We start from the raw sequence: 13,766 nt of genomic DNA, 5'->3' as shown, positions 1-13,766 counted from the left end.
AAGCGATCAGTCTCTTTGGAAACCTCAGTTTCTTTTATAAAAAGAAAGGGATGAATTGGCATGCCATTTCTAAGGCTCTTGCCACTCTAAAAACTGTGATCCTGGCCTTTATTTGCTAGAAACCAGGCATTATAACATTATGTGATGGGCAGTGGGATTAAAAGGAGAAAGGTGATAGCGCAGAGTCGTGAGCAAGCAGTAGTAAAACGTGAAGGGCCACACATAAGATTTGGGGCTGGCTGGTCCCGAGGACATAGAGGCTATGATGACCTTCACAGTGCTTTCCGGTGCATAAACGGCCAAGCACCGCCGTGACCACCCTGCCTACAAACACTGACTGTGCTGCCCGCCCACAGAGGGCTACTGTCAACCCTCCCGGCCACCCACTGGAACACAGGGCCTCAGAGAAGATTCCAGACAGGATAGCAGAACCTCTGGGAAGGATGGTGCAGAGCCTGGAGCGCGGTGGAAGGGAGGAGAGACTTGCACCTCCTCCAGGGCTTCTACGGTGCTTCTGGGAAATATAGTTCTTTGCCGCGAATCGAGCCTCGGGCTCCTGGAAGGGGGACTACAATTCCCTTCAGTCTTGGGAATTCTTTGTGCAGCACGCCTGCGCAGTCTGGCGGCCAATGCCGCTATAAAGGCTTGTTTTGCTCCGGGGCTGATGCTCGGGAGCGTGGTCGAGTGGCCGACGCGGTCGTTTTGGAGCTGGGGCACTGGTAGGTAGCGGCGATCGCCGTACCCCTTCCTTCTCCCTCGGGTTGTCGCGGGGACTATCTCCCGTGTGTTTCGTCCGGAGGTGGGGGACTGTGATCGAGGATGCAAGCAGGTCGGGGGAAGCCGGAGACCTGAGAAACGGGGCCAGGCTTCCCTCTAGTCTCCTGCCGCCGCCTTCTCCTCGGGACTTGACCCCTGAGGGCCGGTGGTGAGGTGGTGAGGTCCTGGCGTCGGAAGGCAGGTAGGGTGGGATGAGTGGTCGGGGTTGCCGGCCACATTCCCGGATAACGCCGCCAGGGGGTGCTGCGCCCGCGGCCCGTGGGTGTGGGTAGCTATCGCCTCTGCGGGCCCGAACTGGCCGCGGGAACGCCCTAGGGCCCCGGCATCCCAGGCGAAGCTGGCCTGAGAGAAGCCCCCATCCTCAAGGTTGTAGGGAGGCGGCTTGGGGCACCCCCGCTCAATCCCCACAGAGGAGACTGAGCTGCCAGCAACCTCAGAAGCCAACCTCTCGTTTTGGCGAATGGGTAGAGGGAGGTTCGTGACAGAAGCACGCACAGCAAACACTTGGCAGAGTCCGGAATGGAATCTAGATCTCTTGACTGTCATTAGTGCCCTTTGCCCTTCCGCCACACAGAGCTGCATGGTGCTTTGTATTTAAAACATAGGGGTCGTTTGGTTTCTGCACGGACGTGGGGAGGTAGGAGGCAGATGGGCACAGGAAAGACTGGCAAAGTTTCAGGAGGTTTTGAAGGAGAAGATGAGTAGGTCATTCTGGGGTCTCCAGCGTGAGTAAGTGAAATGTGCAGAAGGCTGGGGCACAGCAAGTGGATATCAAGGGGGTGGTAAATACATATCCTTGTAGCTTCAGGTCTTTTTGTGTAGCTGCAGGGCTTGGAACCAGATTCCTGAGGTGTTGGAAACCTAAGGAATGTTGTAATGAAGGCAATTTGGAAACACCAGTCTGGCTACTTACAGTCCTTGTAATCCTGTGCAGCCCCCTCCCCCCCGTGCAGTTTCGACTGCATCGTCGTGCAGGAGAACGTCTACACTTTTATCACTGGAAAGAGAGTTTTGGTTAAAAAAAAAAAAGAAAAAAAGGCAGCTGACCAAGTGCCCTCCTCTGAGCACCTCTCTGGGTTCTCCCACTTCGAATATTCTGCTAGTGCCATCGTTCAGCTCTGACTCAAAAATAAAAATACCTTCCCTTTTCCCTCTCTTAATAGTTGGAGCAAGTTAGCATTTTAAATAAGACTTTTAAACAACTTTAAGGGAGAACAGAAAGAAGAAAGGAGAGAAATACAAAAGGTATCCCTAAAAAGCCTAGCTAGCGATCTTTCCTTAACTGTTTTCTTCAGATTTGGGCCTTGTTTCCCAGACCCATTGGACTTCCTAGCTCTTGGCTGGCCTCCATGTGGTCTGCCCTGTCTTATATCCCTGATCCACAGAAGCTGGAATCCTCCTTCTGTTCAAGGCCAGGAGATACTAGCTTTGTCCCTGCACAAGGCTTGCCTACTTTCATAGCTGTGTCTCTTTCCCCAGGAAATTAAAGAAGCAGGAGTGTTAGAGGAAATGGGAAATTGCTCCCCACACCCTTCCAATATAGAATAACTTGGAATAAAGTGATTGAAAGAAACTGAGGTTACATGAATTCTTAGACAATTGAGATGATCTTTGTGTTCTTCCTGACATGGCATTTGGTATTGTGAGTTACAATACTTTGGCCTCTTCCCTTTCAAACTGCCTCCCCTCCACTTGCCTTTTTTCAAAATAGGACTAATCTTTTCTGCTTTCCAGATAATCAGCTAGTCTGGGGAACCTTTGGAGGGGAAGGTTGGACTTCAGTGATCCCTGTAAGAAGGATTATTCTGATCTGCAGCGGCATCCCGACATTGGGGACACTGGCAGATGCCAGGTCTGTTTATAGTTTAGGCTTGCTGAGGTCTCAGTGACATGATTGCTGTGTTCTTGGTTGTAAGCCGGTGCTCTTTATGGTGCAGTTTGTCATTGGACAAGGTGACTTTTTTCTTTGAAGATAAGTAACTTAGCAGTATCAACTCAGGGTACTTGAGCCAGACCCCTGAAAGGCAAGAAGTAAAGCTTTCTTTGTGCTGGAAATACGTCTCTGGAGGAGATTTAGTCCTTTTTATTTAGAGGATTTGTAAGTGTTCTCCTTTTTTTCTGATACCTTAAAAAATGAATTGTAGCTATCAGAATTATGTCCGTACTGTTGTACTTTTAAGTCTCAGTGATAGCTAGGAATTTATGGAATTCAAAAGGCAACACAGCTACACTTCTTTAATTTCTAGTGAGGCTGGTATGAAAATTGTTTTCCCAACTTGTACCTGGGAAGCTTTGAACCATGTTAGAGTGGGGGAAATGTTTTAGAGACGTATGCATGTGTTTTGTTTTTTCAGAAGTAACCAGAATTGATATCAGATATTGATTAGAGATAACCAGGCTAGCAAGGGTTTAGGACAGAGTTTCAGGTAGATAGGAGGTAAGACTTAGTAGGACAGGGTAGGGAATTTGTTTCTGTTATTGTTTTTTAATAACATCTTTGTTGAGATATTTTTGTATCATGAAATTCACCCCTTAAAGTATACAACGTGGTGTTTGGTTAGTATATTAACTGAATTGTGCAATCATCACTTCTATCTAATTTTAGAACACTTTCAGTAACACAAGGGGAATTTGTTTTTAAAGGTAAAGTGTAGTACTATTTTGTGTTTTAGCTATGTAACTTCACAGAGCTTTAAAAGCATCAGTTAACCCATTACTTAATTATAAAAATACAGAGATGGGATATATCATTGGTAGAATAAGTGTTTTATAAGTTTTCATTTAGTAAAATTTATCTGTTTTAAAATTATGGAATTTGTAATGCTTGGAACAAACTTAAATTGTTTCCAGAAAGTCTTTTTTTTTTTTTTTAAGATGTATATAAATGCTCTATACATTGTGATTGAACATAGTTGAAGGTGAAGAAGGCGGGTGTCTCTTTCACTGTGTTTATTTTTTTAATCTTTTTATTCCCCCCCCTTAGGGGTGGGAGGAGAGAATTCTTCTTGATTCTATCACACTGAATTTTTTTCTTGAAAAAATTAAAGGGTAATTGAAAGATTTTTGAAAATTTATTTTTATAGATATAATGACAGAAAACTTTAATGCTTTTGTCCTTTTTTTCCCTATTTTAGAGCACTTTCACTTATGATGAAGCACAATTTAGGAAATACCTGTCCTTGATGAATTTTTAATTTCAGAAATTCTCAAGTGGAACCAAGAGTCTGTGAGCCCTGGCACCTCCACTCAGAGAAGATGAAGGACATTGACATAAGAAAGGAGTATATCATCCCCAGCCCTGGTTTTAGAAATGTGCGGGAGAGAACCAGCAATTCAGGGCAGCACCGAGACCGCGAGGACTCTAAGTACAAGAGAACTCAACCGGTCAGTACTGCCTTGCTTGAGTCCCTCTTCTTACCTGCTGCGGTGCTAGACCACACCTTCTCTCTTCACAAGATGCCTAATTTAAAATAAGTTTCTTTTTCTTTATTGACTTTAGGTCACTGTTAAGAATTTATGGTTATTTATGAAAGAGGAGAGGTTGGCTCTCAGCTTCTCACCTATTTTTCCCCTTGGGTTCTCCTCTAAAAAGGCTTTGCTTGAGAGAAGACAGTTTATGCCATGTGGGATAGGGGAAGGCCTGGGCAGGGAGCAGAGGGAATATGAACCATTAAACTTCATTCATGTATTTAAAATTGTTTTCTCCCTCTGCCTCTGTTGTCTGCCTTTAAAAGGGGACTCCTTTGGAGATTTTCATTCAGACTTCAGCGTGTACTTGGAACAATTCTAGATTGTTGGAGGATGATCAGTAAAATTTTCAAGTAAACCCATGAGTGTAAAGGAGCCTTTAGTTAATAACCTAATTTCCTCCAAGGGAAATAATGAATATACATTTTAAACTGGAAGAAATATCTTTATTCAGGGGAAAAAATTATACCTTTTCTTGAATTGCAGAAGTAACTGATAAGGAAGAACGGGGGTTGCTGGGTAGGAAGTTGAGGTTTGTGTTCATCTATTTGTTCCGTGAAAATTGGAGAAAGATATGGCTCTGCAGCTGACACTGGAGTTTCATTAGCCTGACATTACCTGTCCCTCTTTGCTACCTGAAAGCTGTTGCCTTATTAATCAACATTTTCTAACTGATGGTTGTTTTCTGTTTCTGCTGTATATTATACAGTGCTTTCCCATTCGAGCTTAACTTTGAGGAAACATAGATTCAAGGTAATCAGTATCAAATCCTTAAGGTGCCAGTTTTGTACCTTTTCTTTGTCCCTTTGTCCAAACCTTATGTTAATTAAACACATATCGGGTATCTTTTGAATGCTAGACACTGTTAGTATAGGACTTAAACTGGAAAAAGTCACAAAGGTAACACTGGAGCAGGGCTTTGAAGACTGATGAGGTGGGGATGCTTTCAAGCTGCTTAAGTCATCTGTGCCTTAGTGGTTTATGGATAAAATGGTATCAACGGTAGAACCTAACTCATGAGTTCCCTTGAGGATTAAGTGAGCTAATACATATAAAATGCTTAGAATGGTGCCTGCCACATAGCCTGTGCTCAAAAAGTGTTAGGTCTTAGAGCTAGTTGTCTAGAGCATAGGATGTATGTGAGAAAGCTCTGCACGCCATGCTAAGGAATCATTTACTGTTGGTGTTGGGGAACTATTGGAAGCTATTGAGAGGATTTTTTTCTTTTAACTTTTTTATTTTGAGATAATTGTAGATCCACATGCAGTTGTAAAAAATAATACGGAGAGATCCCATACATACTTTATCTAGCTTCCCCCAGTGGTAACTTCTTGCATGCTATAGTATAATATCACAACAGGATATTGATTGACATGGATACCATCCAGCCACCTTATTAAGACTTCACCAGTTTCACGTGCACTCATTTGTGTGTGTGTAGTCTATGCAATTTTTCCACGTGTAAATCTGTATGACCAGCACCCCAGTAGAGATACAAATCAGCTCCACCAAAAGAATCTCTCATGCTCCCTTTTAAGAGCCACAGTGACCTCCCTTGCCCTCTCCCCCAATCTTTTTTTAAAAAATAAATTTATTTATTTATTTATTTTTGGCTGTGTTGGGTCTTTGTTGCTGCGTGCGGGCTTTCTCCAGTTGCAGCGAGCAGGGGCCACTCTTTGTTGCAGTGTGCAGGCTTCTCATTGCTGTGGCTTCTCATTGCAGAGCACAGGCTCTAGGCATGCGGGCTTCAGTAGTTGTGGCACGCGGGCTTCAGTAGTTGTGGCTCGCAGGCTCTAGAGCGCAGGCTCAGTAGTTGTGCACAGGCTTAGTTGCTCCACGGCATGTGGGATCTTCCCGGACCAGGGCTCGAACCCATGTTCCCTGCATTGGCAGGTGGATTCTTAACCACTGCGCCACAAGGGAAGTCCCAGTCTCTCCCCCAATCTTTGGCAACCACTTATCTGTTCTCCATCTCTGTAATTTTGCCATTTTAAGAATGCTGTACAAATGGAATCATATAGTATGTAACCTTTTGACATTGGATTTTTTCACTCAGCCTAATTCCCTTGAGATCCAACTAATTTGTTGTGTGTATCAATAGTTCTTTCCTTTTAATTGTAATTTTCCATGTTATAGATAGACCACAGTTTCTTTAACCATTCGTCTGTTGAAGGACATTTGGGTTATTTCTAGTTTGTAGCTATTACAAAAAAAGCTGCTCTGAACCATTTGTGTATAGGATTTTGTGTGAATAAAATTTCCATTTCTCTGGGTAAATTCCCAGGAATGTAATTGCTGGGTCATATGGTAAGTGCATGTTTAGTTTTATCAGAAACTTCAATACTCTTTTCCAGAGTGACTGTATAATTTTACATTCCCACCAGCAATGTATGAGTGATCCAGTTTCTCTGCATTCTTGCCAATATTTGGTGTTATTAATTTTATTTTAGCCATTCTGATAGGTATGTCTGATATCTCATTGTAGTTTTAAGTTGCATTACCTAATGGCTAATGCAGTTGAGCTGAGATTTTTAAGACTTGATTTTTATCTTAGGAAGATTAGTTTTGAGACAGTGTAGGAAAAACCTGTATGAAAGAGAGAGACAAAATGCAGGGAGCAATCTGGAGGCTTCTGTGCCAGCCCATGTGAAAGAGGCCAGGGGTCTGTGTCCAAGAATAATAGTGAGGATGGAGGAGAGGGGAGAGATTTCGGGGCATCTCTGGAAGGGGAGGGAAACATTGGGGTGCCTGGGATTCACGGTAAGGATTTAAAACTATTGGTGGACACATGGGAAAAGAAGGAAGGAGAGGAGGTAAGAATGAGTTTGCTTTTAAACATGTGGAATTTGAAGTGCATCCACATGAGATGATTAGTAGATAATTAGAGCATAGGCAAGGAGTAGAGCAGGCACAAGTTTTGGAGTCATTAGTGCATCCACGTAGATGAAGCCTTAGGAGTGAGCAAGCTTGCCCATGGGTAGTTTGTAGAGCAGGAAGAGATGGAACCTGGGAAGGTAGTGTGTGGCCCTGTGAAATTTCTGGCGACAGAGACCCTGTCCAGTTGGTTAGAGCAGAACTGACATTAGGGTGTGCAGTGGGAGCAGCAAACTTCCTCTGTGGGTGGAGAAGAACTGGAAAAGGAGTCACTGTTGTGCCTTTTGTCCCCTAAATTATTAAGTCAGGCACCAGACAGCAAGTTTCCTTTGTGTAGCTGAGCCTCATCTTGAAGAAACAGGAGGCTGATACCAACCACTTTTATAAAATCTGAGCAGTCCACATGAGTTTCATTTTCATTATCCTTTGATGTTTCCTAAACTTTTACATTTGAGTACTGTTTTCCTGTTTTTTACCATATCCTGTACCCTCTGAACTTTTTTTTTTTACTTAAACTATTTCTTTTAGATTTTTTTTTTTTTGTTGTGGGCCATTTTAAAGTCTTTATTGAATTTGTTACAATATTGCTTCTGTTCTATGTTTCGGGTCTTTGGCCGCGAGGCATGGGGGATCTTAGCTCCCCAACCAGGGATCGAACCTGCACGGCCTGCATTGGAAGGCGAAGTCCTAACCACTGGACCGCCAGGAAAGTCCTTAATTCTTTTAATGTACTGGCTTTTTTTGCTCAGCCTTGACCTAAGCAGTAGAATTACAGGTTTATGCAACCTATTTTTTACACGTTAAAAGGAATGTGTAAATATCAAGTGTTTTTAAAAGTTCACATACCACCTAGAATCTTCTTGCGTATTACCTGTCAAAATCCAGAATCTTAGATATAAATATATCTTGAACTTGTCTCATATAACAGTTTGCTAATAGAGGAAATCAGCAAGATGACAAATTTCTGGTTCAGCGATTACAAATGGGTAATTTAAGTATTTGGGAAGTAGAATGGCTGTATAAGCATACCGTTTTAAGAATGTAAGTAGAGGGTCTTCCCTGGTGGCACAGTAGTTAAGAATCCGCCTGCCAATGCAGGGGACATGGGTTCAAGCCCTGGTCTGGGAAGATCCCACATGCTGTGGAGCAACTAAGCCCGTGCGCCACAACTACTGAGCCTGTCCTCTAGAGCCCGTGAGCCACAACTACTGAGCCCGCATGCCACAACTACTGAAGCCCGGGCGCCTAGAGCCCGTGCTCCACAACAAGAGAAGCCACCGCAGTGAGAAGCCTGTGCACCACAATGAAAAGTAGCCCGCACTCACCGCAACTAGAGAAAGCCTGCACACAGCAATGAAGACCCAATGCAGCCAAAAATAAAATAAAAATTAATTAATTAATTAAAAAAAAGGAATGTAAGTAGATAATTGGGTAGAGATTACAGTTTCGTGTCTCTTGATCATAACCATTGTTTCCATATTAGTTGTTAGAGATGAAATCTGGGATGGGACCTCCCAGATGCCAGGCATGTCTATTATCCATCAGAAATAAAAAAACAGTACCTCCCAAAGTAACAAAAGATAAGGATACATCATCTGTGGCTCTTCATTGGAAAACAAGGTTTTATTCACCACCATTAGCCTTCAATAGGTCCAGTTAACATGGACACATGAAACTGTCAAACAGAAGTCAGAAGCAAAGCATCAGGGATTAAATCCTCATTTTAAACAGGCGGGTGATTTTTTTTTCTCTCAAGCTGTAAGCAAAGTTGCAGAGTACACAGTTTGCCTGTTTCTTAATATTGTGACCAAATCTTTTGGAATACTCTTTGGGAAAATTGCTCTAATCATTCACGTTTCAGATATTTGTATCACATCTGCTTAGAGCTAATTAAGTTAAAAATAATGCATTTTCACACCTCCCCTTTGTTCAGGACTATTGAGTTAAAGCTTATGGCCACACACAACTTGATGATTTGCAGACATCCTTTAATCTTGAAGTGCTAATAGGGGTGCCTTCTGTTGCTGTTAGTTCCTTGAGCCTAAGTACTAATCTTGGCTGGCGTTAGGCTGGCATTATTTCAACTAACAAAGATTTATGTCCAGACCACTCCTTAACACTGTTCCTGTGTCTGAGGCATGACTCTCCAAGCACAGCTCCTTTTCTTATAACTGCATTCAGATATGCACATGTCGATCACGTAACTCCACCAAGTCTGGTTGGTTTGTGTTTTTTTTTTTAATTGAGGTATAGCTGTTTTACGATGTTGTATTAGTTGCTACTGTACAGTGAAGTGGAGTTCCATGTGCTATACAGCAGGTTCTTATTAGTTACCTATTTTATATATATTAGTGTGTATATGTCAATCCCAATCTCCCAATTCATCCCCCTGCCCCCGGCTTGGTTTGTTTTAAGATGTGATGTTTATTCACTTTTTTAATTCAGCAAACATTTGAGCATTCTCCAAGATGCACGCACAGCCCTGAATGAAGTGTTCTGGTGCACGTGAAGATAAATTAGTGCTGGGCCTGCCTGCCCTCCGTAGCTTAAACTCATAGGCATGTACGTAGATTACTGTAATTTAGATGCTTTGGAGATTAACAAGGAGAGAGTGCTTCAGTCTTTGAGGTCAAGGAAGACTTCAGCAGGAGGTAGCATTTGGTTGGAGACTTAGAGGAATAGTTAGAATTCAGAGAAATAAGAACATGCCTGGTAGAAGAAAGAGCTGTGGGTAGGACCAACTAGGTGCTGTTGGCTTTGAACGTGAAGTGTGAAGTCATATATGTAGAAGGATAGGTCAGTGAGTTTCAGATGATGTGTTCTTGAATAAGAGGCCAAGGAGTTTGGATTTTAGTTGCTTTAAATTAAAACTTAAGCAAAAGCAAGACAAAGCTATTTGACGCTTTTATAAGTTTTTTTATTGTGGTGGTTGTTTGTTTTCTCAGTGTGCTCAGGCTAAAGCCAAAGGTGACTTGTTTTTCCCTAGCATGTGTGATCTAGGAAAGGAGGAAAGATGGAAAATAAGCAGGGCTTCCCTGGTGGTGCAGTGGTTAAGAATCCGTCTGCCAATGCAGGGGACATGGGTTTGAGCCCTGGTCAGGGAACACCCCACATGTTGTGGAGCAACTAAGCCCATGCACCACAACTGCTGAGCCTGCGCTCTAGGGCCCGCGAGCCACAACTACTGAGCCCACATGCCACAACTACCGAAGCCCGCGCACCTAGAGCCCATGTGCCGCAACAACAGAAGCCACTGCAATGAGAAGCCTGCACATGCAACAAGGAGTAGCCCCCGCTCGCCGCAACTAGAGAAAGCCTGCGTGCAGCAACGAAGAACCAATGCAGCCAAAAATAAATAAATTAAAAAAAAAAAAAAGAAGTGTACCACTGGTGGAATTTGCTTTCTACCAAGTTAGAATATTCTGCTTCTAGGCAAAGTAGCAAAGCAAGTATTTGCAAAGTCCAGTGACCTTCACTTAGTGTCTCCTTTAGTTCCTTGTTCGGCTGACACTGTAGCCCTGGTTGGAGTGTTCATAATTAGTGAGTGGAAATATTTGGGTGAATTGAAGTTACATGCTAGAGACAAAGATGTGGGTGTAATCTCTTACCAAGAAATATGATTCTAAGATATATACTATGAAAGAATTATGGTCTCATTATAGAAAATGTGCAAATTGTAGAAGATTATAGAAAAAATAAATCACCCTTAACCCCTCTACCTAGAGACAACTATTGTTACCATAAAATAGTTTTGTCTAGTACATTATACTTTTAGAGAATTTAACTCTGAAAGCTTTTCTTTATGGACTAAGGGTATGTGAATTTTTCCATGCTCTTGTGTTTTCAGTGTCAAAAGTATTACCTGTGAGTCTCTTTGCTGTTAGGAAGGAAAGCAGGGTGAAGGAGATTAGTATTTGCAGTCTCTGCATTATTTTTCTCTTGAATGCTACTCAGTGACTCAGCACATTTTCTGGACAGTTAGTAATAGGATGCGTAAGAACACCTGCCTTTTTTTTTTTTTTCTTTTCCCTGAAGGCATCTATAAAGCTTTATAAATCTTAGTACGGTATGATACGGTGTCTGGCCTGGTGCCAGATGTTGGTCTCCAATAGCAGCCCAGAGCTCTCTGATAGAGATGACAACAGTGCTGCCATTGGTGCAGAGCCCAGGTGGCTTTCCTGTGTGGTGACTGAGTCTACCACGTGGGTCTCCTAAGATTGGCCTGCTGCCTTGATCATGAGCTCTCTTATGCCATCTGCAGCAGGACTGCTGCTTCTTTCCTAGGAAATGCTGCTTAAGGGAAATAAATATAGCTTGTTGGCATGAGTTAAAGGAGCTTTCTGTCAAAAGGGAAGAAAAGTATTGGAACTAGCTTTTTGTTTTTTAAGCAGTTTTAAATACCCAAACCTTTATTTTGTTAAGATCTATAACTTGGAAGTTACAAATGGTTAATGAGAACTTTCTCAGTGAAACTTTGGTTTTGCTTTGAGGTAGCCTTTTGCTAATGCTTTTTTTTTTTTTAACATCTTTATTGGGGTACAATTGCTTTACAATGGTGTGTTAGTTTCTGCTCTATAACAAAGTGAATCAGTTATATATATACATATGTTCCCATAACTAATGCTTTTTTGAATGTCTCACCATTCTGTGCCTCCCTCTCTCTTAATCAAAAATAAAAAGGTCAGTGCCGGAAACAGGAAACAAAGCCTCCGGAAGTCTTTGCAGTGGTTGAACCTGTCCGTAGAATTAAGCTTATTAAGTCTATTCCTTCCCTCCTTACCCCCCTTTTAGGGAGTTAACCTATTTAGATAATTAATTAGATGTTACATATGTTTTAATCATTTAAGATTATTTTCTGAATTAGCTGTTCAAAGAATCAACTTATCTGTTATTAGATACCAGATGAAAACTTCTGTTTACTAAAGCAGATGTGGTGTTGAGCAGTCACTTAGCTTCCTTAAATGTTGTATTCTCACAGTGGAAAAATAGCCAGACTGCCCAAATCTTCACCTTTGCCTTTGCTTCCCACCATTGTCAGCGGTTCCAGTCTGCTCTGCGGTACAGGAGTCACATGTTGGACCCACTAATGTCTTATTCTAGGCATTTAACATGGGCTCACATGGTACTTACTGCTCCCTGAAGGGAGTTTCATTTACAAATTATATTTTGGCTTTTTTAAGCTAAAGCCTGAAAATCTTGAAGGGATTTTGTCAAATGCAAATGACCAGCATCCTACCATCTACATCAGTGGTTCTCAGTTCAGGCTGCGTACTAAAATCACTTGAAGAGCGTTAAAAAAAGATACCAGTGTTCCAGACCAATTAAACCAGTCTCTGGGGTCAGGCTCAGGCATCCATGTTGTTTAAAAGCTGCCCTGGTGATCCTAATGTGTCAGCAGCACTGAGAACCTCTGCCTTAGATCTCATGGAATAAAGTCTCTTCTGTCCCCTCAACCAGTGGGGCTCCAGGTGTTTCCCATGTCTTTTTTTCCCTTCTGTGATTTATTTTCAGTTTAGTCCTTTGAAACCTTATCATTATAATAACAAAGTTAATCTCACACCCCAGTGTAATAGGACCTTTAGAAAAGTTCCTTGGAATTTAGCTTATGAAACAATTGAAAGCCCTCAAATTTCTCCGGATTCTGGGGCAATGCTAGATTATGAGCTGCGGAAAAATACCTGTTTCACCGTGATGGTGGTAAGTTATATCCATTGGTTTTACACTTGTGAATTGTAATAGCTTATCCTCAGCATGAGGGTAATACAGCCTAGTTACAGATTAGTGAGCTGGGGTACAAGTTAATTCATAGCTGCTGAGCAATAGGGCTGAAGTTAGCAGGTTCCCTGACTTTGAATGAATAGTGAGCCCTTTCTATTATATTCTGCTTCCTTCCTGGGAAGATTACGTTCTAGAATTTCGCTGTCCCTTGACTGAAGTGACTGCTGTTTGGAAGTTCTTAAGGGAAATGCTAGAGCGGGTCAGAATCATGTTAATAACCCATTGGAATAAGGAAGTGCTGAGAATTGGGAGGGGAAATGTCCTTCGTAGTGTTAACTTGTTGGGGAGAGGGAGAATTGGGGATGCCTGGAGTCAGCTGTTCCTGGGAGGGTATCAGCTTTTTCATTTCTTTTTTAATTTAAAAGAAAATTTAACTTATTTAATTGTTAACATTTTGAGTCTCTTGAAAACTGTATTTGACAGTGTGACAGTTCCTCTTAAAAGTTTGTCTTTATAAATGTTTGCCGTAAAGGCAGCTGTGGGGCTGGGACACCTGCAGAAAAGCTTTTACTTGGGCCAGAAGGGTTTATGAGAAGAGGCTACCCACTCTGTATTTGTGTTAAGACCTTGTGAATTAAGGAGAGGGTAGGAAGAATACGCTGTAGAGTCTGAGGCCTGTCCGTTCTGATTGTGCCCCAAGTGCGGCTTTCCTTGTGGGACGGGCCAGATGGGAATATTGCAGCCTTTAATACCCTTGGAAGCTGAGAGGTGCCTCTGGTTGATTCCTCAGCCTCCAGGCTTAGCAAGGCTACCCTGCTGTTGTCCTGCTGTTGGGAAAGGATTGTTTAGCCTGGGGAATGATTGCTGGCCCCTGGTATCTTGTCCCAGGGGCCTCCACGCAGGGGGAAGCCCGTGGTTGCCTTGTCAGC

The 13,766-nt window shown here is 42.5% G+C and overlaps 1 protein-coding gene across 9 annotated transcripts in view; it reads left to right on the top strand.

The window, feature by feature from the left end:
- The first annotated feature begins 614 nt into the window (after positions 1–614).
- Positions 615–13,766, top strand: part of ABCC5 (ATP binding cassette subfamily C member 5) — an 88,495-nt gene continuing 75,343 nt past the window's right edge. For 7 of the 9 annotated variants that reach the window (XM_032629755.1, XM_032629758.1, XM_032629753.1 and 4 more), the window contains exons 1-2: positions 615–719; positions 3,978–4,161. In XM_032629755.1, coding sequence (XP_032485646.1) covers positions 4,033–4,161 — 129 coding nt within the window. In that variant the 5' untranslated portion in view covers positions 615–719; positions 3,978–4,032. The remainder of the gene's footprint in view (positions 720–3,977; positions 4,162–13,766) is intronic. The other 2 variants (XM_032629756.1, XM_032629759.1) reach the window with 2 other exon arrangements.

The sequence above is a fragment of the Phocoena sinus genome, chromosome 4 (genome assembly GCF_008692025.1).
Source record: "Phocoena sinus isolate mPhoSin1 chromosome 4, mPhoSin1.pri, whole genome shotgun sequence".
Lineage (NCBI taxonomy): Eukaryota > Metazoa > Chordata > Mammalia > Artiodactyla > Phocoenidae > Phocoena > Phocoena sinus.
Note: the sequence above shows the minus strand (reverse complement) of the source record. Positions and strands in the feature narration are given on the sequence as shown.